General features: G+C 40.6%; 1 protein-coding gene across 1 annotated transcript; it reads left to right on the top strand.

The window, feature by feature from the left end:
* The first annotated feature begins 1,585 nt into the window (after positions 1 to 1,585).
* LOC117754087 (chromodomain Y-like protein 2) lies at positions 1,586 to 25,668 on the top strand. Its single transcript, XM_034572758.1, has 7 exons — positions 1,586 to 2,008; positions 9,616 to 10,216; positions 14,712 to 14,929; positions 21,853 to 22,025; positions 22,114 to 22,324; positions 22,461 to 22,604; positions 23,004 to 25,668. Exons 1-7 carry the CDS (start codon positions 1,985 to 1,987, stop codon positions 23,160 to 23,162), a joined length of 1,530 nt encoding a protein of 509 aa, XP_034428649.1. The 5' UTR covers positions 1,586 to 1,984; the 3' UTR covers positions 23,163 to 25,668.
* The last annotated feature ends 1,930 nt before the right edge of the window (positions 25,669 to 27,598 follow it).

Genomic DNA, 27,598 nt, shown 5'->3' with positions numbered 1-27,598 from the left:
TACAAGGAATTTGCTGCGGTGTGTTAGTGCAAGCATAAATATATAAAACACTAGAATGGTAGATAACTACAGTTTGATGTGTATGTACAGTACTGGCCATGAAAAGTTCAAGTACTACAGTATTGCATATTTCTGTTAAATCCTTTAAAGGTCCAGTGTGTAAGATTTAGGTAAATGGGATCTATTGACAGAAATTTTATATAAAATAATCCTAGTGATGTGTATTTTGATGTGAGTGTATTTCATCTAAATTATGCAAATTATTGTTTTATTTACCCTAGAATGGGCCCTTTATATTGAAATATTGTATATTAACATCAGGGGGAGTCCTCTCTATGGAGGCCGCCATGTTTCTTGTAGTAGCCCAGACTGGACAAACTAAAAACCCTTTGAGTTTTTATGAAAATTGAATTGAATTGAAAATTGTTACCACGGGTTCTCTTTCCTGTTTGGAAGAGGAGGATTAGGTGAGGGGTGTTCAGCTGCAACAAGCAACTTCACCACTTTATGTCACTAAATTCTACACACTGCAACTTTAAAGTCCTAAAAATATATATTTTAGATATTACTATGAACCTATAAAAGTATTAAATCAAAATGTGCATAATGATCTATTTACGTTGTCAGCATTTCAGTTTGAGCCCCGTCATTGACAAATAAACAATAAGATATGATAACAGACAAATATAGACAGTGAGTTGCCACATGAATCTTTATTATACAGCCAGCTCATAAAGCTGCAGACTACAGATAATAATGTGGTGATGAGAAAGCAAACTTTGGTGGATGAAGTCATTTTATTACCGGGTGATTGAGAAAATGAATTAAAATCATATATCATATACTTCTATGAGAAGACACTGCTTAATAATGAATAAATGTTGACCATAGTTATCAAAGTAGTCTGTTCTGAAAGTTTGACATAAATAAAACATAACAAATTAAATAGACACACACACACAATTCATTACTCAACCGACAGAATAACCATTAGCTGAGTACCAACTCTGTCTTTCTAGAGACTTGTACCAATATATCGAATCAGTTTTTGTGTGTGTGATATGATGGAATACTGCTTAATGAAATAAAATGAAATGTATATCAAGAATAATTTAGCAAGTGTGAGCTTATACCTACCCACATGAATCTTTAGTATACAGCCATGTCATAAAGCTGTGGACTACAATACAGACAATGTGGTGATGGGAAGGCAAACTGTGTTGGATGAGGTCATTTTATTATAGGGTGATTGAGAAAATGATTTAAAATCCTCATCATATACTATGTCAACATACTGATTAATAATTCATAAATATTGACCATAATTATCAAAGTAGCCTGTTCTGAAAGTTATAAGAATATATGGAGTTTATGCTCAGGTATAGAACATATCAATAGTTTTCACAGCTTCCAGGTTAGCTCAGCTCTTTCCTTGACAGTATAGTGGACAGGTAGAGGAGGTCATGGAGAGGATCTATGCCATCTTGCATGTGTGTGTGTGTGTGTGTGTGTGTGTGTGTGTGTGTGTGTGTGTGTGTGTGTGTGTGTGTGTGTGTGCATGTGTGTGCGTGTGTGTGCGTGTGTGTGTGTGTGTGACACCAGCATATCATCTCCCGTTGAGTAGTTGGATTGCAACAGAGGAGCAGGGCGCATGCAGACACACCATCAGGCGGTGCATTCTTAGCCGGGGACTAGTTTCCAGTCCTGCACTTGGGTCTGAGTAAACAGCACCGCCCCGATGGTTGTTTGTTTTAAGTGTGGAGCGATCCATCGCAGCGCGCCGGGCTCGATTGACACTGTCTGCTGATCTGCTGCTGCGGATTGCTCAGAATAACAAGGGCTGCTCGCTAATTCCCGTCCACCGGGGCTTTCGCCGAAACACCGAGAGAGTCGGGTCCTCCAAAAAAAAAAAAAGAAAAAGAAAAAGAAGAGCCAACAAGGCAGAGGCAAGAGACCGCCGCGCCGCCGGAGTCCGCACCCCAGAATGGCTTCGGGAGACCTTTACGAGGTAGGATAAAAACCCGGTGCGAGAGAAATGCGCCGTAATATTGACGAACACTGGAATTAGGAAGTAAAGCGGAGGGCGTCGCGTATGCGAAACGCGGCGTCCTAAGCCCTTTAACACGCGAAACTAACCCGCCTCAAGCTTCGCGAAAGACGAGGCGGCTCGGATCCGTGCTCGCACTTTCTGTCGCTCCTGGCACACTTTGAGGTCGGTGCTCGCGGGGGCTGTGGCGGAGAGATGGGAAGTGCTTCGCGGGGCTCAACTCCTCTCACTGTGTCGCCGAGTTGGAAGTGGTGGTAAAGTGACAGCGGCGCGGAGCGGGCGGACATGGTGAACGGCGCAGACGGAGTGATGGTCGCAGAAGGTGCGCATGTTTGTAAAAGATATGGAGCCCCTCACCGCGCTGCGACAGTTCGGAGATAGAAGATGAGCCACGGGGTTTATCTCTGAAATAAAGAAGTCGGGCTGAGCTCTGTTGTTGTGACCCTGTGAAATAAAAAGTTGCCCAAACGGGTGACAGGAAGGTCACGTTGCCCTCGTGTGCGCAACATCACTCCGGACCCGCTGCCAGAATTTGCCAGGTTCCTCCATCAGCCCCTCGCCGTCACCAGGCTGCGTTACTGCTGACATGGTGTCATATGTTCCCCCTCATGGTGGTGACTGACATGAGGGTCTGCTGACTTCCACTCTAACATAACAAGTTTTCCTCCTTTTTCTTTTTAACTATAGACCTCCATGGGCATCTGAAACTAAGTGAACGTCCCACGAGTGTTTTAAGTAGATAGCACTTATCAGCTCACAGCACTGTCAAACAGCACATGAGGAGCCAAGCAGGGCATCAGTTATGTGTTAAATATGTGAAGCAGGAAGTAATTGCCTTTTCACAAATAAGTTCTCATAGATTGGCTCAATATCCAATTTTAATATCTAAGAAAATGTCGATAATAATATCTTAATATTAATTATGTTATTACAATTATTACTCTTTTCAACGATGAAACTCAGTGACACAAATCCCCATTTAACGACTGTATATGTTCACATGTTTTGGCTATGGTTTCTTTCTTTCTTTATTTTTAAACATATCACGAGGATGATTTTAACAGCATATTTCAACTCAAGTAATTCAATTGTCAGCCTTCTCCAGCTAAAACCTGGTGGTTTCATGTTGCGCCCAAATGGTTCAGTAGTGACTGGGGAAAACGGCTCATGTCAGCCTCCAACTTGTGATTCCAAGTTATGTAAATTTAGTATTACATCAGTGAAGTACAAGTGAGTAATTTCGCAATAATAGTTTAACTCCTAGATTCGTAACGTCGTTTGTTCTTGGTGAAATTGGTCTCGTGTGTCAGCCTGGAAGTTGATACATCTTTATGTTAAACGGACAGTCCAAAGACATGCTGATTGGGGTTAAGTTCATTGGAGACTGTAAATTGACTTTTTGACTGTGAGAGTGAATGGTTGTTTGTCTCTGTATGTCGGCCCTGAGATAAACTGGAGACCTGTCCAGGGTGCACCCCGCCTCTCTCCATGTGTCAGCTGGGATTGGGTCTATCCCCCAACGACCCTCAAAGGATTAGCAGTATAGATAATGGATGGATGATGGATGGTAAATGGATTTAATTTATATGGCATTTTACTTAACACTTTACTTAACTTAAACTCAAAGTGCTTTACACTACGAGTAACTCTCAACCATATACAGTATACAGCTCTTCTCATTCACATACACTGAAGGCATACACCCCAGCCTTCCTGCCTGTGGACCTGTTGAATGATCTTTGTTGAACAGGTTATTGGTTCACATGATTATCACTCACTCAATATGATTTGTTTGTTGGTAGCAACATGTTGGCAGGCATGACCAATCAACAACCAGTCTTTGGATTGGCCATAGATGACACAGTATGGTCCAGCCAATTACACATGCTCGACCAATTGTGAGTCAGTCTAGATGACATCATGACATGCCATTCACCCCATTTTTATAGCTACAAATAACTACTCTGAACAAAACTTAATGGATAAATGAGCATTTAAATAAAACCCCTCCTAAAATGACAGAAACCTTCTTTGAGAAAAACGTGTTTTCGTTGTAGTTAAACTTTTTAATTTGATCCATGTCCTATCCACTGACATGTAGTAGGAGGGATTTATTAGCTATACATCAACCAACCAACAGGGGGAAATCAAGATGCTTTGGCTTCACTTTTGTGGTGATGTCATGTCATCCATCCTTATGTCTGTGGGATTGACACTAATGTGATAACAGCCCTGTGGTTGACAGTTCAGTTCTGAGTGACCACAGTTGAGAAGATTACCTAATTTCTCTGGTGCTGTACAGCTTTTATTTATAAATTACCAAAAAGAAACATTTTAAATATGGAGAGCTTAATCTCTTATCATTGGGGTGTAATAATTTGAAGGACATGTTTGGAAGTGGTTTGTCTGATGGTGCTGTTAAAGAGTGTTATAAAAGTGGGGGCAGTCTTCTTAGTTCATGTCTATTGGTCATGTTGTCTCTTGGGATTTGATGCTTTGGACTGTAAAGGCAGAGTTTGGTATTTAAGTGTGTAGTAGTCAGCCTGTGTGTATCCATAAGCTGTAGAATGTTCTCTTTTCACAAGCAAAGTGACTCCAAACAGCAGAATCACTCATTATACACAGACTGGGCCAATCTCACAGGTTTTAAGAAGAACATCTTGACATCATACAAAGGTTTCTAAAGTTTTGTTCATTTGCCATCTTTAAACCTCTCGAGTCAAAGATTTCATATTTTGGAAAGATGATGTTGGGAATTATGTGTAATCTTGACTTTGAGACTTTTAAAATGAGAAAGCAGTGACCTCAAAGATAAATTGAGACAGGATTAGGCATTGAAATTCAGTGCTTTTCTGTCATTGATCTCGAAAGTGGGAATGAATTCAATATTTGACCTGCACTTGTCCGAATTCAATATTTAGTATATAAGATGGTGAGATATCACGACATCAAACCATCTAAAAGGTAAGATGGGAAATCTTTCTTATGTATAAAGGTCAGGCTGTCTGCTAACCTTGTAAAATGTAATAAAGTATCATAAGCACCAGGAAATAAAGTAACAATGTAAGATGTACAGTGTAATGGAGAAAACAACAACTTGTGGTCATTTGCTACTTTTCTTAGTTGTTTCTAGCAACATTTGACATATAATAGAATGTCCATGTGAAATCTGCTTTCTTTGACCATCAAACATTCCCATGGGCCGTCATTGTAGCTGCCAAAATTGTTTAATCAAAAAGAAAAATAGCTGTGGCTCAGTGAATTTAGCTGGTTGCAAAAGATTTAAAAGGCGTACCAAGAAGAGTTTATTGAAAAGCCCCAATGAAGGATTTCAATGATGAAACTAAACAATCATTGACAAAAGATATGGCTGAGCACAGGAGAGCCAACTCCTCAGGGTTTGCGCCACTGTTTTAAAACACTGATTTAGAACTAAAAGGTATTAGTGTGGATGCAGCCACAATCCTGGTTCTGACCACCTGATACAGACAATGACAGCTCATAGGCACAGTTCAGAGGTGAGGTCACTAAGCTAAAAATATAAATGATAATTCAGACCCATTATGACGTGCTCTGTTGCACCAGTGACCACACCCAACAGTGATGACAGGGTGTACGTACACACCTGTCTTTACCGTTTAGAAACCATTTTACGCTCTTCTCGGAGGATGCTGAAAAGGAGTTTGGTAAATGAGGGGGGATATACCCACCTCCTCTCAGCTCATGCTTAAGCACCAAGAGTCGCTACATCTCTGGTCTTTGAATACAACTCTATCTACCTCCTCTTCTCTACTTTTTTTGTGCATGTGTCTGTTCTGTGGCTAAGTGTGACATTGTTGGGGACAGTTTGCAATTAAATCTCCTGCTCATTTCAGTGATACCATTAGAGCTTACCCATCAAAGGTTGTTTACCCTTTGTTAATGTGCTTAGAACATCTGAGAGCATGATGAGCTGTTATTTCCACAACTGCATTAAACTCTCCGTTGAAACTCAATTTCTGGTTCGACAAACAGAAGGCCATGTCAGGTGACCTCCAATTTCCACTGAAGTGAATATTCACAAATTCACTCTTTAAAAAGCGACGCAAAGTGCTCTATGTTGAGAATTGCCTGCTTGTGTACCATCATATGAACAAGCAGCCTCCTTATGGAATCTATCACGAGAAAATGTAAAAAAATCTTGATTTGTCTTACCTGAAACCATATTTGTGGTAGACACAAGGGATTAATGGGGGTTCTGCGCCACAGGCAGTAGATATCTACGAAGTAGGCTTGGATTTATCCATAGATGGCAACACTAGATGCATGCGTCATACGTGGTTAGGCCATGTCATGCTTGTTTCTGTCACTTTCATAGCACTGAGCAGTATGAAACTGAATTTTTACCATTCTTAATGCACTTACTCTGATCAGTCTCTACTAGAAACTTGCAGAAGAAAAGACAAGCAGTCAAAGCTGGCTGACCACAGTTGTTGTTTATGTAAACACTGTAAAAATCTTAGTTCAAAATGTTGTTACATTTTTGAGTATGTGCACGTCGTTTGTTGTGGCTACATACATATGCTCTGCAGCAGGGCTGTGCGATATGATGATATATGTTGTATGACAATGGAAAAATGTCTCTTTCATATTACACTCAATTGTTTAGTTCGTCGTGTCACATTTCATAATCTTTATTTTTTGGGCATTTGGATGATTTTTCCATATGACACAGATGCAGCCAGGACATTTGCATGAAGGCAACACAAACAAACATGGTAGCTTTGAACAGGATAAGGACTCAGACCAGCAATGATATAAACAGGCGAGGTTGGAGAAAGAAAACTTACAGAACAGAAAACTAGACTTAACAAATAACAGGACTGGTCCTCACAACAGACTCAAAACACCCCAAACCTTTTTATCATCAACATGTGGGCAATTTGATGAATCTCCCACCTTGCAATATTTTGTCGCTATTACGTCTTATTAACAAGTTACTTCCTCCATTGTCTATTTTGTTGTCTGTTTCTATAGCGCAACCATTGTTCAACATTCAAGACTAGTGGCAACCTGTAATTGTATAGTTTCAGTTTATAGCAATGGTAGGCATAGAGGCCAGTCAGTGCAGTACTGCAATTGTACTACAGACATTATTAATGGTGTGACTACACAACAAAGAATTACTTTACAAAAGATCATTCTTGTAAGTGTCCTAACCACTATGGGTCCAGCAGATTGAGCCCCTGAAGACTTGCTGCTGTGACACACAAAATATTAGGACAAAACTCAGTACTCATTGATAAGGGGGGTCTAATTTAAATTTATTTTCTACATTCAAATGTATTAGTCCATTTCAAAAATATTCTGTTTATTTGCAGTGATGAAGCTTTGATCACAACAGAAATGGGCACTGGATTATTGAGTATGAAAAAAATATTTTGTCCTAAAAAGGATTTATTATTTAAGAACAACAAATAGTAGCATATACTATACTTAAAGATGCATTTATGTACGTTTTTGGGCGCCCAACAAGTGATGTCAAACTGCTTGTCTGGTGTTATTTCTTTGTAAAGTAGTTTATAACATTGTTAAGAAAAGTGCTTTATAAATACATTTTGTACACCAATGTCAGTCCAAGTTTCTAAAAGTTCCAGCCATCGCATTATAAAGGTTTGTGAAATAGTTTGCCCTTTGTGGTACACTTCTTTATCTTATCTCCCAGACATTGTCATATTGAACAGATCTAGCACTTAGTATTTACTTCAAGGTCTCCTACTGTACTGAAGCTTAGTCTTGTCCCTCAGCTGTAAGTAAAATTGGATAAAAGTGTTTGTCAAATGAGTAAATGTGATGTGATGTAATGTGGTTTACATACATTTTGTATTTTCTAGCCTCTGGCTATGAGTCAGATTAGGTCAATCTACGCCAGAATTGTTGGGTCAGGATTCGGCATCTTACCAGGGACAGGGGAGACAGGTGGTGATGCAGTTACATCAGTTGATGATATTGGGTCTGAGCCCTGCCTTTCGAGGCTGAGTACAGGTGTAACAGACACCACAACAATCAAGGCTTTTGAGATTAAGAAGAGAGACCTTTTTGGCTCGGTTGGTCATTGGGTGTCCTGAAGCATCAAACTTGGGTAATGAATTATTGACCAAATCTTTCCCCTCGCAAGGCTAGTGAAGGGGTCTAGCCATTACAACAAGCCATCCAGCCCTTTTACCAAAGTGAGAGTTGTGTTTGTTTTCTTGACAGAAAGTCTTAAACACCTCTCCAGTGGGTGTTGTTGGCCTCTGTCAGTGTCGTCCCTTGTCACTCATCCTGTTGCTGATTTTCACGGACAGGATTTCAAGGTGCAGCCAGGGGGAGGTGTGTGTTCAAAGTTGTGTTGCTTCTCTTTGCAGACATCGTGGTTCTGTTGGCTTCATCAGACCTCAAGAAATGTTTACCTGTAATTACCTACAAGTGATAGCCTGTATCACACTGAATGAAAAATATGTCTACACATCTCTCAAAAACATAATGTAGAGTTTAGGGCTGTTACGTCATTGTACACATTGATTTCCTCAGCCCTTCTTAGCCCTTCTCGCTCTCTCCACCTCTACCTCTCAGTCTCTCTCACAAACACACATGATGGACCTGTCTCTAATAGTGGGATTGGCCATTGGGAGCGAAGGGAGAAATCCTTCCCCACTGAGATGGTTTGCAGTTAAGTGTGAGGTTGCTGGGGTGAGAGTCAGCACTACAAAGTTTGAGGCCAGTTTTTTAGCTTGAAATGGGTGGAATGCTCCCTTTGAGTTGGGATTGAGTTGCTGCCTCAAGATGGATTGATGCAGTCTCAACAGCTAACCTGCGAGGCAAAACTTTTGATTTACCGGTCAATCTACGTTCCAACTCTCACCTGTGATCATGAACTTTCATTATTAACTGAAAAAATGTTATAGTGACTAGTTTAGCCCTTATCCTCCTCTTCAAAAGCAGTCAGGTGAGGTGGTTGAGGCATCTGATCAGAATGCTTCCTGGATGCCTCTCATTGGAGGTTTTCTTGGCACGTTCAACGTTTATGAGGCACCAGGATTGATCCAGGACATGCTGGAGTGACTGGCCTATAGAAATGCCTTCAAAGGTGAACTTCACTGTGAACCTGCAAAAACGATTTTTGCCTCGTGAATGCCACGAGAGAATCCTTTCTAATTTGGCACAAATGCTTATTTAGACTCACAGATTGATTTGATTTTGGCTGTCAAAAGTTAATGTGACGATGGCCTGAAAAAATGAAGAATTTTGCCTCTCGAAATACTAGTTTTACCAGTTGTCTCTTGGAAGATTAACTGATCAGATTTAAGTGATAAAAGGTGAACTCGTGAGTCTGGAAAAAAATTGTATGTAGACTGAAACTGCTTATGTTGGAAGAGGCATGCAACCGCAGTGGGGTATTTGTAGTTCCATTAGACGTTTATGGTTAAAGCTATCATAAGTAGACAGTATAGTGCTTAACACAATAATATAATATTGTATCTAAATAGCAAAAGCTTTAGTCATTAAAGTACTGTCTAATTGCTTGTCCTTGTGTGTGCTGCCCTCAGGTGGAGCGGATTGTGGACAAAAGGCGGAACAAGAAGGGTAAGTGGGAGTACCTGATCAGGTGGAAAGGTTATGGAAGTAAGGAGGACACATGGGAGCCCGAGCACCACTTACTGCACTGCGAGGAATTCATTGACCAGTTCAACAGCTTGAGACTGCACTCACACAGACGACCCAAAGCTCCAAAAAGTCGTGGAGAGCCCCTCATCACCAGCCACCCATCTGCTCCAGAAAACAGAGCTCGGTCAGACGCTCGAAAAAAGAAAAGGACTGGTGGCCCAGCTGTGGGGGTCGGAGTAGGACCCGTTCTAGGGATTGGAAGTGGAGGGTCAGGGCCTTCTCTGAAGCAAAGGAAGATGAGTGTAGGACCTGGGAAACATACTTTAGGTGACAGAATGAGCAAAGCCATGACCTACAAGGCTCCTCTACCAAGGGGGGCTCACTTTGTTCCCCCAGTGAGGGTTCCTCATAATGGACTCCAGAATGGAGACTTGGAGCCTCTAGTGTACAGGACAGCAGCAAGGTCACATAGACCCACAGACAAAGTGGATGGAGAACAAGGAGACACGGATACCACTGGACAGCAGTACACCACTGAACTAGGTAAGCTGGTAAGATACCGAATGGAAGGAAAAACAGAGCTAAACTGATACTTATTTTTTGAAATATTAATATTGAAATGTGATTGAATTAAATCTGACTTATGATATAGAAAGCCAAAGGGAAACTCATCATGTTCTGTTCCAGAAGTAAGAAAAGCTCATTCAAAATTCGAATTTGTAATTATGCAAATAATTACTAATTCACCCTTGGAAAGAAACCTTGCTCAACAGTTTATGTGGTTACTCTTGTATTGTTTGGTTCAGACATGTTTGGTGTTTAGACAGCAGCAGCAGCTAATGTGTTGCTGGGTTTTCTTAAAACCATGTTTCAATTATATAAACATCCTTGCTGGCAAGGTTTCATGGGAGCTGTTTTCATTTCTTCAACCACAAAGTGATGAATATCCCAAAGGTTTCAATTTCTAATAGCAGATGTTGTAGTTTTTGTCAGGTCCATGTTTATAGTTTTTCTTTGTACACCACCACACTGGATTGGACCATAATCCATGTTTATTTGATTCCTACATTTAAAGCATCCCTTTTAAAAAGTTTGTTAATGTTACTTATTTAAGTTAAAAATAGTATTAGTCCTGACGTCACATCCAGGCTTGCCTCTGTTGCACATGCTTCTGTAACTCAATACACGCTCTGACTAAGCATGTCTGTCCTTGGTTTGCTAAAATGACAAAGCACGTTTCAAGTGTTTACTGCCGGCAGTTTGGTCTATAAGTATTTTGCGAGTGACACAGTTTTCATAATTTCCATCTCTGTACCCCACCATGTCATCATGTCCACAACCGAGACGCCTTAATGAAAAAATACAGAACATTTATTATCACATATAAAAGAAGGCTGCCCAGTTCTGGAGTCTTTGTACAAGTTATACAAGGATTATCCTGTACTAGAACGATGGGTAGAGTATAGAGATCTATGCATGGGTATTTCAGACATAGTGGATCAGTGTTATGGAATGGGCATGTATGGCTGCCAATGGGACCGGGTCACTGGGGTTTAGTGCTGTTATGTCTGCTGATAGAGGTAGCTGGATGAATTCTTAAGTGCATGGGGCTACACTATTTGCTCAGATTCAGGCAGATGTTGCAAAACTGATAGTCTGGTTTTTCAAAGTACAGATGGATAATGACCCAAAACATAGTGTGCAAGAAACCCAAGAGCTTCATAAGGGGAAGAAATAGAATATTCAGTCAGTCACCTCACCTCAACCTAATTGAGCATGCTTTTCTTTTACTGAAAACTAAACTGAAGGCAGAAATGAACCAAAGAAAAAGTGAAGCAACCTGATGTGGTTGTAGCAAAGGCCTGGCCAAGAATCTCTGGGGAGGAAACAGTTTGGTTGGTGTGTATTGGTTCCAAACTTCAGGCAGTGACTGCAAAACATTTTCATACAAGAATTACAAATATTTGTATCTGTTAATTTGTTGAATTAATTTTGAGCCTCAGAAAATGGAGGATGATGAAGGACAGAAATGTTTATTGAGAGATTATATAGAGTTAGAATTTGAGAGTAGTCCGGATGTGACTCTGACTTTTGCTCTCTATAAATTATCTTCTATAGTTTCTTGTTACTTAATAGTGGTCATAAATCTATGATGAACTAAAATGGCTAATGGCTAATATCAGCCATACAGATGCATCGGTTTAGTTCTAGTGGAAAATACACTGGAGTGTGAACCGTTGTACATGCCTACATATTAATACAGGCAGTGAAGTGTTCCTAACATACCAGGCAGCCAGATACATATAGATTCATAACCGATTCAGTTTAGATTGAATACCATTTCATAGTATTTTTATAATACAAGGAGTATTTCCTGATAGATGATAGACTGCATTGCTTGTAAAGAGCAAGCACTGTTGAAACTTCTGCTGACACACAGCTCTTAAAGCTTCTTCTATGGTTCTTCACTACTGGAGCAGCTGATAACACATTTGAATCTTTCGCTTGGGTCACAGTCCAGGGCCTCCGCCACTGTAGTTAATCATTACATACAGTATGTTTTTTTTTTTAAGCTATCTCAGTTCATTTAACTGAAAACCAACATTAGAATGGTCAGGATTTTTACCATATTTGAATAACCACCCATATATACTGTATCAACTGTAGAATGAATATTGAGTGACCAATCATGTTATAGAACCTCTCAAGGGGATATTTTGTCCTCTTTTGTTGGTGTCAGCAACTTTTGCTGCAAGGTGCAAATACCATAGAATATACAGAATGTATTCTTGTGGGTATTTATGGATCGTATGCATTATATGCTTGTTGTGGACTGAGTGATTATTAGTTTTTGCTGTTTATCATTTCAAACAACATGTTATTCATTGCATTGGTAGACTAATTGATGGTGGACGTGTGAGCTGTACATGTGGGCAATCTGATGCAGCACAAGAACACGGTCTTGAAAATAGGCAAATAGGTGATTGTGAGCAGAAAGCATCTCTATGTGAGAGCCTAAAGGCTAGCAGGCTAACCTGGTGACTATTGGTTTGGCAGCTATAATGGATCCTAATCTCCTAATCCTTGAAAGACTACCCCACCTACCTGATCCAGCACCCACAGCTCCACCCATTAGCACGCTGCAGTGGCCCTGGAAGTTGCTGTCGACTGGCGTTCATTGTCCCGTTTGGGACTAACACCAATTTATTTGGTTTGGGGTTTGAGAGAGCTGGGGTGGAGACTCAAAGGTTCAGCCAAGAATTCCCATCATTTGTTTTGATAATTTCCAAAAAGTTACAACTGACCTTTTCTTATTTTACGTCTCTATTTATCTTTGCACTGGTGAATCAAAGGTCACGTTTAACTGATTTTTAGTGCCAACTTTTATCACCAAGAAATCACAAAGTTTCTGTCCAGTTTCAGAGTCTCATCATTCACATTGTTGAAAATGTACTGCTTTTTTATGGACTCCATTTTTACATAGTCTCAACGACCACTGAAAGTGCTTCACACTCCAAGTTACATTTAAACATTTACACACAAATTCATGCAGCACTTTTCTATCAGGGGTCAGTCAGGGGGGGGCAATTCAGACACTTGGGCATCCAGACTGAAGGAGCCGGGGATCAAACTACCAACCTTCTGTTTAGTGGAAGACCCATAACCGCTGAGCCACAGTCCCTTTGAATAATGTTTGTCTGCTACATAATTTATTGCTCTCAGAAATCATAAATATTTCGGTGAAAATGCATAATTTTCGTAATATCCAAATTTTAAATGCATGAAAATTAAACTCCATGTGTGGTTTACAATCTTTAAATATCAATACAATCAAGTAAAGTTGAGATTGATTGAATCATGCTGTGACTGATTTGGTTGCATGCAAAGAAAATACCATCGGAGGGTAAGTACTAAAACAAACATGGTAGATATGTTAACCAATTCAAATTAATTAAAATCACTGCTTGTGTTGAGTTGGTGAGGCTTTCAAATGCTATGCTGATAATATTTAAATAAGAATAACATTCCAACAAGCATGTCTACCTACAGTGTCCATGTACATTAGAGTGCAGCTCACCTGCAATTTTCTGTGCTAATCTGACCGAGCCCGAGAGAAAGGTCGCCAAGCCTGAGCTGAACCCCGACAGGCTTTCTGGGTTTTGTGTCTGAACTCTACCCAAGCTTCCGTGATCACAGGGTTAGGTTTGGTCGATAATCCAGCCTATATGCCCGTGATCGAACCCAACCTGAATTTCATTTAAAAAAGATTGTCCTTTTAGTTATAGAAGATTATAAGAACTACAAACTCTTCGAATGAGCTCAGAAGTCACAGTTTTATGTGTCTTTATTTAATTACCCAAAGTTTCATGCTGCATTAACATCACAAATGAAGAAATGTAGTTTTATCTTCAAAACTGCTATAACTACAGTACGTAGTAATATTGGTAAAAAATAAATAAAAAGAAAGTAAAAGTAAGGTTGATTTTAACAGTAAAATGGACACAGACTGGCCACACTGTGGGAATAGAGAAATTGTCTCTGAGGAGCAGCAACAATTTTCCTCAGCTCACCATCATTGAGTCTTTACACTTAAGACAGATTGCCCATTTTTCTTCGTCAGATCTGCAAATATATAATTTTTACAAGTCAAATCAAGCTGTAGAAGGAGCTGTTTAAAAAGTCCCCTGTTTAACTATATTATCTAAACCAGTGGGTTAGATAATATGGTTTACATAATATAATTCATCTGTTTGAAGTAAAATGAAATGTCAGTCATTGTTTAAATGTTTTTCCCAAAACACCTGATTACTTGTGTTGCTCTGCCTGATGGACTGTTGAAAGGTTTTTGTCGCAGTAAACATCAACCAAAACCATTGTTGTAAAAACAGCAACATTTTTACTCACAGGTTTTGACAGTAACATTTCCAGTCACAGTTTTTGTCACTGAGGTGCTTTTGGTTATCTGGTTTGTGAGTAGGTGTGTAATATTTACAGAAGACAGTTTGACCTGCTGTGTGTTATCCCTCCTCTGTGCCAGGCTGCCCTCTTGCCAACGGAAAGATGCATCTGCACAGCTCAGTAAAGCGGAAGCTGGCTGACGAGAAAGGCTACGTGTTCGACAAGCGGCTCAGGTACAACGTGCGACAGAACGAGAGCAACTGTCGCTTCCGAGACATCGTGGTCAGGAAGGAGGAGGGGTTCACGCATGTCCTGCTCTCCAGCCAGACGACGGACAACAACGCCCTGACGCCAGAGGTGAGAACGAGAATGTAGACACTGATCGTGCATACGAGTTATTTTATTAAGAACTACACTTAATTGTGTTATTCCTGATTATGTCCCATCATGGAGCTCTGTTGAGGAATTATAAACGAGAAACATTTTCTCAATAACGGCTGTAGAGAAGCCCTGGAGCTATGCATTAATTCACAAACTGCTCCAGGGGAGTATTTCATGAAACAATGTTGTTATTTGACAGCTGGCAGGTGTGAATATGTTCACCTGCATGAATCCTACACAAGACATTGCTGGAAAAGAATATGAATGCTCAACAAAGAAAAGAAAAGAAAAAATACAGTACCTCTCGTCGGCCTTAGTACCGACACGGTTTGCTAAAATCTGCCTCCTGTCACACAAGTTTTCTACAAGTAGGGTAATTATGAGTAGATACAATCCAGCACAATGCCATCTGTTGTTATTACAGCAAAATGTCGGTTGAACAAGTGAGGAAATTATGTAATTATTCTTCAAAAGTGCTGGACGCCCCAGAGACGACCAGATTTCCGATGATTTCCACTGCTTGCTGGGCAGCAATAACACTGACTTCTTTGTAGGAGTAAGTTATGTAAAGAAATGTCCGCTCAGTGATAAAATGCCTATATGCTATAATGTTCAGTTATCAAAACTGAACATTTTAGCATTAAAAGCATTAGGAGGGCACACAGAGGGTGTATACCTCCGCCAAAGCTGATTGGCCATATTGCATATTGACATCAGATACATCTACCATGTACACGGAAATGATCTGCAAACTGCTTACACTATACACTGGCAAAAATATACCCATTCTCTGAGTTGAAAGGAATATTTGTTACTGTACAGTAACTGAATGAAGATAATAAAATTATTTATTTTGATTCACAAAATCTTGATCATTTTCTGGATCCACACCTAATTTCATCTGCTCATAGATATAAGCACTTTACACATGATCTCTGCATAATTTCTTCCTATCACACATTATTAAAGAAAGTTAGAAAGAAAGAAAAATCCTTGATCCGCCCCATAATCCAGATCTGCACCAAAATTGAATTCCACCATCAAGTTTAATTAAAATCCATCCTGTAAATTTTGCATAATTTTGCTAACAAAAAAACAAAGGTCGATAAAAATGTTTACCTCCTAGGTGGAGGTAATAAACCATTAATGTTGTAATTGCGATTTCATGACAGAAAAAAAAAAAGGTGTGTCATGAATTTACTCCTAAAACAACAAAAACTTTTATCAAACAGTTGATTTCCACTTTTATTAAACAGGATCTAACTATTTTTAGCAGCAAGTCTGATGAGTTCTGATGATAAACAAACCAGCCGACTTTTCTCTACAGGTATTTGGGGCGCATAATCTGAGCCAAGCTGTGTTCACTGACTTTATGATGTGTTCTCTCCGTCTCACTTTGTCGATCACCCGCTAACTCATGTCACTCAAACTCCCTCCATGGCAGAGCGAACTGTACATCCTGAATACAGATGGGACATTGTAATCTATCAGGATATAACACTGCGATGACTTGGATTTAAACATTTTAACACAGTTTTCTCATATTTATGTTGATATGGTTGATATGGTTCCTTGGGGTCTTAATGAAATGTCTGTAACATACTTTGGTCAAAATACCACAAGGATCATTTAAAACAGCACCCTTTTTACCCTGTATAAAACAGCCCTCCACAGAGTGACCTGTTTTGAGTGCCTGTTCCTTTAAATGCTAATGAGCCAGCTCCCCCCTCTCCCCTCTCCCCCCATGATTTTAAACGATATAAATTACATATTTTATATGATATAAATTATCAAATATGCATCCCATACTTTGTATTCCCCTTCTGTTGTCCTGGAGTTTTAATTTTCCCAATCACATAATTAAATGTCCCCCTCTGCCCATCCACTACAAGCACACAAGCAGACAGACAGAGAGAGAAAGAGAGGGGGGGGGGGGGGGGGGGGGGCTATGAAGACCATCATTTACCCCCGAACCCCGACATTCAACGGGTACAACAACAAGCGGAGAAAGCAGAATCGCGGGCTGACCTTATATATACAGTCTATGGGGCTGACCAGCGCGGAGAAATGCACGTCCCGTGTGAACAGCCAGGCGTCTGCGCGCTTGGGAACGGCGCTGCGCAGCCTCGCAGCCTCGCAGCGGCGCTTCCGCGTCCGGTGTACCCCGGCGTAACGAGTGGGGGGGCTCGGTGTGTTTGGCCGGTGTTACAGTAGTGCTGAACACTGCGGAAGTCTTCCACACTGCTGGCTGTGTGGCGCTGACACAAATTCCAGCTCACGCATGGGAGAGCGAGCGGTCGCGCCCGAGCAACTGCTGCAGCCTCCCAGTCCCAACGATCCAGACAAATGCCACATGTGAGTGAATCGCGGGCTGACCAGCGGAGAAATGCTCGTCCCGTGTGAACAGCCAGGCGGCTGCGCGCTTGGGAACGGCGCTGCGCTGCCTCTCAGCCTCGCTGCGTCCGGTGTAAACCCGGCGTGACGGGGGGATGAGGTGGGGGGGCGACGGGGGGATGAGGTGGGGGGTGGGCCAAGACCATGTAGGGAGACTTCCAGGGACTTGTTACGACACAAAACCCAGGAAGCTCAATCGAGTCGCTCAAGCATGACGTTTCTGACTTAGAGGAACCATAACAAAACGCGCGAGTGTTTTTTTCCCAGAGTTTTTGGGTTGGTAGACATGCCAGATACCCACATTAACCTGTAGAAGCACTAACAAAGTGGAATTTGCATGCTATGTCCCCTTTAAATAATATTAGACCTGTTCTGTTTTGCACTGGCATTTATAGATATGTACACTGATTAATATCACTGTCACAATATCCTGTCGTACACAGACCATCATTCTTAGTCAAGATACTAAACTCAGAAAGATAAAAAAATGAATGAAAGAGTTTATTAAGTCTGGAACATGTGCATCTGCACTGGCTGTGGTTAAATGGCGTTCTGCTCTGATGCTGCAGCTTATTGCACTGCAATGATTCGCTTGTTGAATTGGCCGCCTGCAGCGATGTGCCCGTCTGTGATTGGCTGCTCGTTTTCCACTCTCTAATCAACATCAAGCTGCTGCGTTTACATTTCCCCTCGATCTATTCAGTAACTTCTCGAAACTTTCCCCCCGACTGCACTTTTCAATGTTTGTCTTGTCTGTTGACTTGTTGACTTTTGAACCCTCCGTATTGACTGTGGTGCCATTTTGTAACCTTCTGTTTGAATTTGTGGACTTTGTTGAAAACCACGTTGTTGAACACCAGATCGTTTTTTAATCTGTCAAAAACGACAAATAGGTTTTTGGAATCCTCCACAAAAATCCTTAGATTATTGATGAAGATTTCACAGTCAACACAACTGACACTACTGATATTTACCCTGCACAGATAAAGCTGGAGAGGTCATTAAAGTCTATATTCATGATTTAAACCTCACAATGAGCTTGATGATGGGCTAATGAAGTAGCTCCTGCTGAAGATTATTGTCTATTTGGAAGATTCTCAATTTCAATCTATTATGAGTGGACATTTAAACTAATATTAGACTTATGTTTAACTAATATTGTCTAAACATAATGGATGCTTTTTATGCCTAGACCAGCGAAACCTAGTGGCCGGAGGCTTGATGTTTTCGGCTTTGTCCGTCTGTCAAGGTAAAAAGTCATGGTCACTCTGACCTTACAAAACACATTTATGGATTTTGAACATAACATCACAGAAACACCTTGACAGGGATTTCTTCAGACTTGGTAAATATTTTCAGTTGGACTCAAACATGAACTGATTAGATGTTTGTGGTCGAAAGTCAAAGGTAAAGGTCACTGTTACGTCCCAAAATCCTAGTTTTGCCTTAAATGATCCTTTCAAATTTGGCAGAAATGTTCACTTGTGTTCACGGATTAACTGATGCGATTTGGGTGGTCAAATGTCACAGTGGCCTCACAAAACATGTTTTTTGCCTCTTGAACATGATATCTCAAATCTACCTCTGACCTCATATAAGTTTTGAAGAAATGTATGCAGACAAACTGCAGCAATATAGTTTTCTTTGTAGATTCCTTAGAGGTATGTTATAGAACGGTAAGGCTTGAAACAGATAATTGTGTGTTTCACAATCATCCACTCCTGGTGGAAAGTAGGGTTAGGGGATTTTTCTCCTCCCAGATGATATGATGCATCTTAGATCCTCCACAGAGGGCGGTTTCTGTCTTTGATAAAGCATCATGTGCACATCTATACTTCACAGGCACTGAAGTGGTCTAAACTGTGCATGTGTGTACGTGTACTTTCATGTGTGACAGTAAGCCTGTAAGCCGTAGGCTTATCAAACAGCTCTGATAGCACCTTCTCTGTCTCTGTCTCTGAAGCTTCAGGAACAAGAGAGTCTGCAGATGTGTCTGCTCGATGGCTAAAAAATATTCCACGTACATTTAATTAAAACATTTTAACACTCTATTTTAAACATTTACTTCAAGTGAGAAAGTCCCCAAATCGGTTAACTGCACTCATTGTGTCACCTTTCTGGCCTAACGTGCTGTTCTTGTGTTGTACTGCTATTGAAATGTTTTTGAACAGATTTTGACTAAATGTGTTCACTTTATCATTCAGAAACTATCAATACACTAACTATAAGAGCCATGAAATTACAAATTAAAACATAGAATAACAAAAATCTATTTATTTAATATGGAGTAATCTAAATATATATGGAAAACTGTCTGAAACATCTGGATTGTATTCAATAGCCCTGTATTTACGCTACACTGCTCTGAATTTACTATTGTCCGATTTGATCTGAATATTGAGTGTGATATATGCACCCTCCTAACTATACACAATAAAACTGAAAAGTACTTTATGCAATCGATCCCAAAAGCAATGTGTCGCATTAGAAAATAACAGTTGTGCGACTTTTCATCCATCAGCAGGGACATAAAAATATGATTATTCCCAAGTGTCCGAAATCTCAATTTACTGCTCACTACACGCAAAACTGTTGTGTGTCTGTTATGGGAAGTGAATTCTGGAAAAAGGTCACAATTCGGCCTTCTCAGTCTACGTGGCCCACAATCGCCAAAATGAAATGAGACAGATTTGTGTCACCAGCTTGTCCTGCCCTTACCACTGTCGTCTAGCAACAGAGCTGCAGTTGGGCACGATGAAGAAGTTTTAATGCCCGTTGGCGATTCAGAGATCGTGGTGGTGGATCTTGATGATGGATCGTGATCCTGGATCATGGTGGTGGATCGTGATCATGGATCATGATATTGGTGGCGGCTCATGGACTATGATTACAACAAGACTGCTTGATATACAATATACCTACTTACATATTCTACCATTACTTTCAATAACTCATCTATTTCGGTTGTCACTGCTGCTCCCTCCATCTCTATCAGACATTTTCTTATGTATAAATACTTTAAACATTGACACACCTTTTTATTATGTTAACAACTGTTTCTTCTTATCAATGTTGTAAATATTGTAATTTTGTTGATGCGTTCAGCTACACACGGATGATAACCCACAGCTGCTGCTGCTACAGAGCATTAAGAGTGCAGAAGTTTAATATCGATCGTATCTTGTGTCCAAATCGCACCAAATTGGAGACTGCACTTCTTTGGACCATTATCAATACACATGCCAAGTGTGGATTTGACAAGATGAAATGTTCTCCAGATATCCCTTTGATAGTCTGGCAGACAGAGAGAGACTTCTGGAATTATTAGACAGACGTGTGACAGAAGAAATGCCATAAAATAACTCTGGACCGTCATATCTACTCAGTTTCTAGAAACGCTGATGGATTCTGTTGCGAGTGTCTTTGTTGCGGCATCACCTTTATTTGTCTACAAATATCCTTGAGGCGTCTGCTCACTGCATATGAATGTCAGTGTGACTGTTCTCTTCTTCCTCTCTGTGCCTCAGTGGGACCAGCATCTGTCTGTCTCTGCTCTACGTACTCTGTCTGAGCAGGATTATAATTCACCTTGCTGCAAAAATAATACAGTCATCTGCTCTCTCTCTCTCTCTCTCTCATATACACACACAGTTTATGTGCTTGGTGAAACATAGAGATGTAAACTCACTCTGAGGTTAAATTGTTATTATGGGTCAGGTGATAATGCGATTATAATGCAGCAGCAGAGTGTGCAGATTGAGTGCACACAGAGGCAGGATGGTGTGGGTTGGGGTTTCCAGATGACTTCTTAACAGGGTTAGTCCAAACACATGTATGCTGATGCAGAACGATGCACCGTTCAGGCTTTAACTTGTGTCCTCACAGTCCATTTGTTCAGGTATTATAGTCCAAGTGCTCAGCTGAAGGCTGAATGCACTTGCTTGTCTGGGTTTTTACCATCCCTCAGATTACTTCCCATGAATTAATAAAGATAAAATCATACTTGAGGCATTGTATTTCTTTGACAAGTGTTTTCTTACAACTCGTATTTGTTCCACGTCAGAAGGAGTAGCTGCTGTCTACACACACTCAAGTTAGTTGATGCAGGCGGGCACCCTGTCAAGGAAACATGCAGCAAGTCGTCATGTAAACATATCACCTGCACTCTACCGCCACTCAGAATGTAGCGTTAACTAGTCAGAACCACAGTCACCACTGAAATCTGCCCTCTCGGGCCCGTGTCCCATCCCTCCTCCAAGTTTGCTGCAATTTATTCAAGTGCATTTTTGTGAAAACCTACTGAGAACCAAAGGTAGAGCATAATAGAGCAGAGTTTATCAGACAGTGACAGTCTGTAGGCCCACGCTATTTAAACTCTATTAAGAGACAGTATTGTAGGAATGGATTAAGCATCTGAGAGTAGATGACAGTAGTTCCTCCCTGTCTTTTTTCATGTGTCAGGTGACTTAATAACACAATCTACATCTCCTGCTTTTTCTCTCCAGATCATGAAGGAAGTGTGTCGAGCTCTGGGTAATGCAGCCGCGGACGACAGTAAGTTATTACTGCTCAGCTCCGTGGGAACAGTTTTCTGCAGTGGTCTGGAGCTGTCCTACCTGATAGGGCGTCTGTCCACTGACCGCAGGAAAGAGAGCAGCCGTATCGCAGATGCTGTGCGGTAAGAAGACATCTTTAGACACAGACTCTTTTATCACTCTCCATCGGACTCGACACATTTGGTAACGATTGTTCTGTGACTCCTTCAGGGACTTTGTGTTGGCATTCCTCCATTTCAAGAAGCCCATTGTGGTGGCTATAAACGGGCCGGCTCTCGGCTTAGGAGCTTCCATCCTGCCACTGTGTGATGTGGTGTGGGCCAGTGAGAGGGCCTGGTTCCAAACTCCATGTGCAGCGCTCCATCTCACCCCCTCTGGATGCTCCTCTTACACCTTCCCCCAGATCCTGGGTGTAGCTCTGGTGGGTCCCAGCAATATCGAAGCTCCTGGCAAATTTCACTTGATCTTATTTGTTTCCTCTTACAACCCTGTGATTACCCAGTGTTTAAATCAAACATTAACGACATATTTAAAATACTTTCTGTCGCCGATGGCAGGCCAACGAGATGCTGTTCTGTGGAAGAAAGCTCACAGCACAAGAAGCGTGCAGTCGAGGTCTCGTGTCACAGGTCTTTTGGCCAACCACATTTAACCAAGAGGTGATGCTGCGTGTGAAGGAAATGGCGTCATGCAATGCAGTGGTAGGTCCTGCTACATTTGCGTATGTGTGACTTTGCTCTAAGTCTGTGTACCTGTCACTCGGAGTCTGTTACGCGAGAGCCACATTTGTGCTAACACTCGTGTGCTCATGCACCTCCGCTATCGCCATAGATTTAATTCTGTGGTTAATGCTGAAATGACGTACATTTTTAGTTGCATAAAGTGCAGTGCAGTGAGATCCGATCACAAGTTGTCACAGTATTCCGGACACATTTTAATACCAGGCGTGAGCAGACAAGCTCAGAGCTGAACACTTGTGATCAGATCTCTCAGGAAGCGCGTTAATACCAGGTCTGAACGGGGCCATACACAACCCAGATGGCAAAGCTTTCGTTTGAATGTAACCTAATGACCCTCTCCACTCTGTGTGTGCTTGAAAGGTTTTAGAAGAGTCCAAATGCCTGATGAGGAGTATCCTCATGTCGCTCCTGGAGGAAGTGAATGAGAAAGAGTGTCAGATGCTGAAGCAGCTGTGGTGTTCAACCAAAGGACTCGAGGCCCTCTTCAGCTATCTGCAGAACAAGGCGTATGAGAAGTAATCATCCCCACCCAGGAAACCAGAAATGGTCTGGGCGACGCTAACTACAGAGGGACATTCAGGATGAGATCTCAAACTGAAGGATACGTTTTGTGAAGGTCCTTCGTTTCCATCCGTCAGCAGAGGCGATACACTGGAGTTCTGTTTGCTTACATTGCAACCAACAAAAAGAAAAATCTTCATCCAACCTTTTTATTGGACCCACAACCGTCCAGATGTTTCTCCTTTTTTTTTAAATAGTCAAAGAGCAAAGGGCCAAACGTGCTTAGCTGAAATGTAGGGAGGAGTGTTTCTGCACCTATACGAGACTTAATCGTCAGGATGTACGAAATCAGTGTACGTCTGAAAGCACATGATTAATGTAATGTTAATATATATTAATATATATTTATTTCAGATAGAACAGTTGCTTTCTGTATATAAGATACAGGTTTCAGGATTTTCTTTTACTCTGTTATTGTTTTGACTTGAAGTGTAAAAACCAAAGTTGGCATGAGGACAGTTTCTTGCTCCTTAACATTCACATTCCATCCGCTCTGCATGGACGAAGAAAACGACTAGAAAACTCATACATACTCATTTCAGATTCACAGACCACTTAAAGAAAGTTGACGTTTATTCTTTTTGATAGATGATACTTGCACCCAGCTGTCTAGAGCCATCAATGCTATTTGTACCCAGTTTTAGACTGAACGTGACCACTTCAAGAAGAAGTGCTTCAGCAGTGGTGAGAAGTTTCTTGCAGAGAGGCTTTCTGACACGTGGTTAACGTTGTGTAAAAGGTTTATTTCAACCCAAACCATGATCGGTTTCTTGAACCTGACCAACTAGTTTTGTTGCCTTAACCCTAAAAATTTTAATATAATTGAAAATAATCATGCCTGCTGCTCACTCAATTCTTAACTGACTTTAAAAACGTGGAAGAACACAGACATAACAACAGATGTAACCTATTTTTTAAATATTTCAATCATGTAAACGCACACACTAGACAAGACCAATCGAGACACAGGACCTCAAAAAATGATCTCCGAGTGGAAATCACAGAGACTACGTGATGGAATGTGACTTCAGAATAAAAACAAACATTCCGACTGTCCACCTGGTACGGAAAACTTATTTATGCTGTTGGCAGCCATTTTTTTCGGATCTAAACACAAGCACGCATCATCTGGCCAGCTCACTCTGATTGGCTATTGCTGGTTTCTGCTCACTCGCCCAATCGCTCTTTCTTTCATACTACACAAGTATCAAACATGATTTTATTGGAGGTTCTGATTCAGTCATTGACATTAAGATTATGTCTGTAAAGCAGTCCCACTACAGGATCAGTTCAGATCAGCCTCCAATCAACAACGCCCCTGCGATAGTCAAGAGGGCTCAGACCCAAAATCAGGTTGATATTCCTCTAGTGTGCAACGGGCACAAGTCAACTAAGTATGAAAATAAGTCAATATCAACTTTTGAGTCCACACAGAAGACCTGTGGTGAAAGTCCTCCATCATGGCCTTCTCCGCTTAGACATGTTCACAACAACACAGAAATCTCTAGAGGATTCAGGTGAGTGGTGGTGCAGCAGACAGAGGCAGGATGTAACATGTCACGTGTTTTTGTTGACAGAACATCAACACTGGCATCGGCCCTTAATCTCTCTTGACATCTTAGTGTTTTTTTTCTACATGTATACCACTGCTTTTTTTCATCTGGAGATATTTAATTTCGGTTCTTTTTTTTTTCATTTTTGTGTCTGTCACGTGTTCATCTACACCCCCACACACGGCCAGAGAAACTCCTGAGAGAGTCCGGAGCCTCTCACTCGTCCTCCGGAGGTTCTGCAGAGTTCAGTGCATGTCTGAAAGCAGCTATACTAGTGGAGATATCAACGTTTATCTGTCAGATGTTATTTTCACCTACAATGAAATATATTCTATATATATGGGTTTAATATAACTTATTTATACAAATAAAATCTCATTGAGGTCAGGATTTCCTTAAAGAGAAATGCTTCTTTTTTTTTTTGTTCAAGTCAGGGAAACAAGAGGAATTGGAAAACACTGGACGTCTCATGTAGATGCTACAACTGCATGTACAAAATGTCCGCTTTTATTTGGCATTTGGGTTTGAGTATGAAATCACTTGAGATGATTAAATAATTTAGTGGCACATTTCACATGGAAGGATTAGCAATGAGTTGTATCGCATTTGTTTGAGCTCTATATAGTAGCCTCGCATGTGGAACTGTGGTGGTTCACACACACAACATGGCTTCCAGTTATCAATGCAGATGGTGATGGTGTGAAGTTCTTTTTGAAGAGATGCTTCTCGCTCTGTGGTCTCGTGCTCACATCATGATTACACTAATCGTCAGTGATCAATATTGTGACAATGCAACAGTTGTGTACCTGGAGTCAACTTTGTCCTTGTATCTGCATGTGATGAGTTGAGATTTGAATCAATTTTATATTTTAATGTAAACTATAGGTAGGATCTATTTTTGTTCCCCCCCCCCCGAAAAAGATGTTGGTCTGTGAAATGTTTTGTAAAAATCTGAAGATATTTGTCAATTTTTGCAGTTGTACACATGCAGTACAGAAGAATATAGAGATAATATGTTGACTGTTATGTGGAACACATTGCATGTAATATACTGTACATATACGAATGTGTCGCCTGTGTGAATGCCTTGTGTGTCAGGGTATGTTTTGTACCAGCATTGTAAGTATTGTTAGAAATGTTGCAGTTTATTTTTGTATTTATTTGAGATAAGTGTGGATGTGCAGTGCCATGTGGTTTCCTTTGCTCCGGAGGCACCCCCCCGAATCACGCTCATCTAAACTATTGCATAAACACTCTGATGAAATAATGAGTCAGGAAAATAATTTATACATATTTTATTTCAAAGCCAAACACTGTTGTCACTTGAATGTTATAATTTTCATTTGACATTCAATATTTTTCTGTAAATTACTATAGTCAGATAATGTTATATTTGATATTGTGCTTTACTGAGCTTCTGTAAGTATAAAGGATTGTTTCAAGCATAAAATGCTCCACGAGGTTGTTCAATAATTTTCAGCTTATTGATTGCAGATGATAATTAAGTTTAGTTTTTAATTTATTAAATAACCAAAATATATCTTTATCCTTTTATACTAACTTGCCGGATACATAATCACCTTCACTGATTCAGCTCATACAATCAAAACAGTCTCAGGAGCAACTTTGCAGGTTTTTGACCAGATTTGTCGTTCTTCTGTAATAATCAATTAAATTGGTTGGGATTTAGTGATCCCCCCCCCCCCCCCCTACATTCTCATCCTCAGCCAGGTCCCTGATCTGATGAAACTGACCCTCTCTTACTTGGCTTCATGGTCCCAAGGAGAGGACAGAAGGACCTGTGTGATGTGGCCACTGTACAGCATCAGTGAATGCAAATCACTCAGGTCTGCAGGATGTTAATCTCACCGATCCTACGAGAGGGGCAGACTAATGTATATTTATTTATTTATTTTAATTTGTAAAACACTATGAATTATGTTTTGACACCTGAGATAGAAAATTCAATCGTTAAAAAATATTTCAAACTATCTAAATTTCCACCTCAGCATGTGTTTGACGTTTGTGTGAAAATGAAATTAAACATAAATTAGCTACAAAAAAAAAAAACTGAAACTAAATGTACTCCTGTTTGTGTCCTTATTTGTGACAAATTATACCATTTCTGACAGGTTTCCTTTTTTTTTTGTCTTTAATAACCACATTACTTTAAGTTGACTCATATGCGTTTGTCTTCATCATCATAGCACATCTTTGGGGTGCCTTGCAATTTAAATATCTGTCAAAGACTGATCCATACTTTGTGATGGGTAGAGTGAGCTGCTTCCAATAAAGAAACAGTACTTTCACTATGTGTTTTTTGTTTTACTCTCCTCAAATAATAAGTGTGAAGATTCACGTTCATGGGCAACAGTCTTGGTACTGGAGTAATGAAACAGTTATTCAGATGTCCAGGATGTGAGCTTCAGTTGACATCATGAATCTGTTGCTGGTCATATCATTCCGTCCTAGTGTTGGTAAACTCAGCTCGTGTTGAACCAAAGGCTGCTTGGCATTTCCTGTGTTGGTTATGATCCAACAGGCCTGATACAATCTTCGGTTTTTCAAAAACACAGAACACCCTTGGAATAACACTGTAGACGGTAGAGAACCCAAAGTTCCACAAAGTAATGATTCTCGTGACCTGAATGTAAACTTCCAACACCAGAATGAGTCCTCATCATAGACTGAATAAAGATGGATGACAGAACAGCTCCCCTAAATTGAAACCAAAGCGTCTCCATCACCACCTGTTGGCTGGCTGCAGTATAGGTCATAAACCCTGCCTGCTCCATGTTAGTGGATGGGAGCTGAACTAAAACGTCATAAAATCTAATTATT

This window comes from Hippoglossus hippoglossus, chromosome 3, assembly GCF_009819705.1.
Source record: "Hippoglossus hippoglossus isolate fHipHip1 chromosome 3, fHipHip1.pri, whole genome shotgun sequence".
Lineage (NCBI taxonomy): Eukaryota > Metazoa > Chordata > Actinopteri > Pleuronectiformes > Pleuronectidae > Hippoglossus > Hippoglossus hippoglossus.
This window is presented reverse-complemented; position numbering and strand designations above follow the sequence as displayed.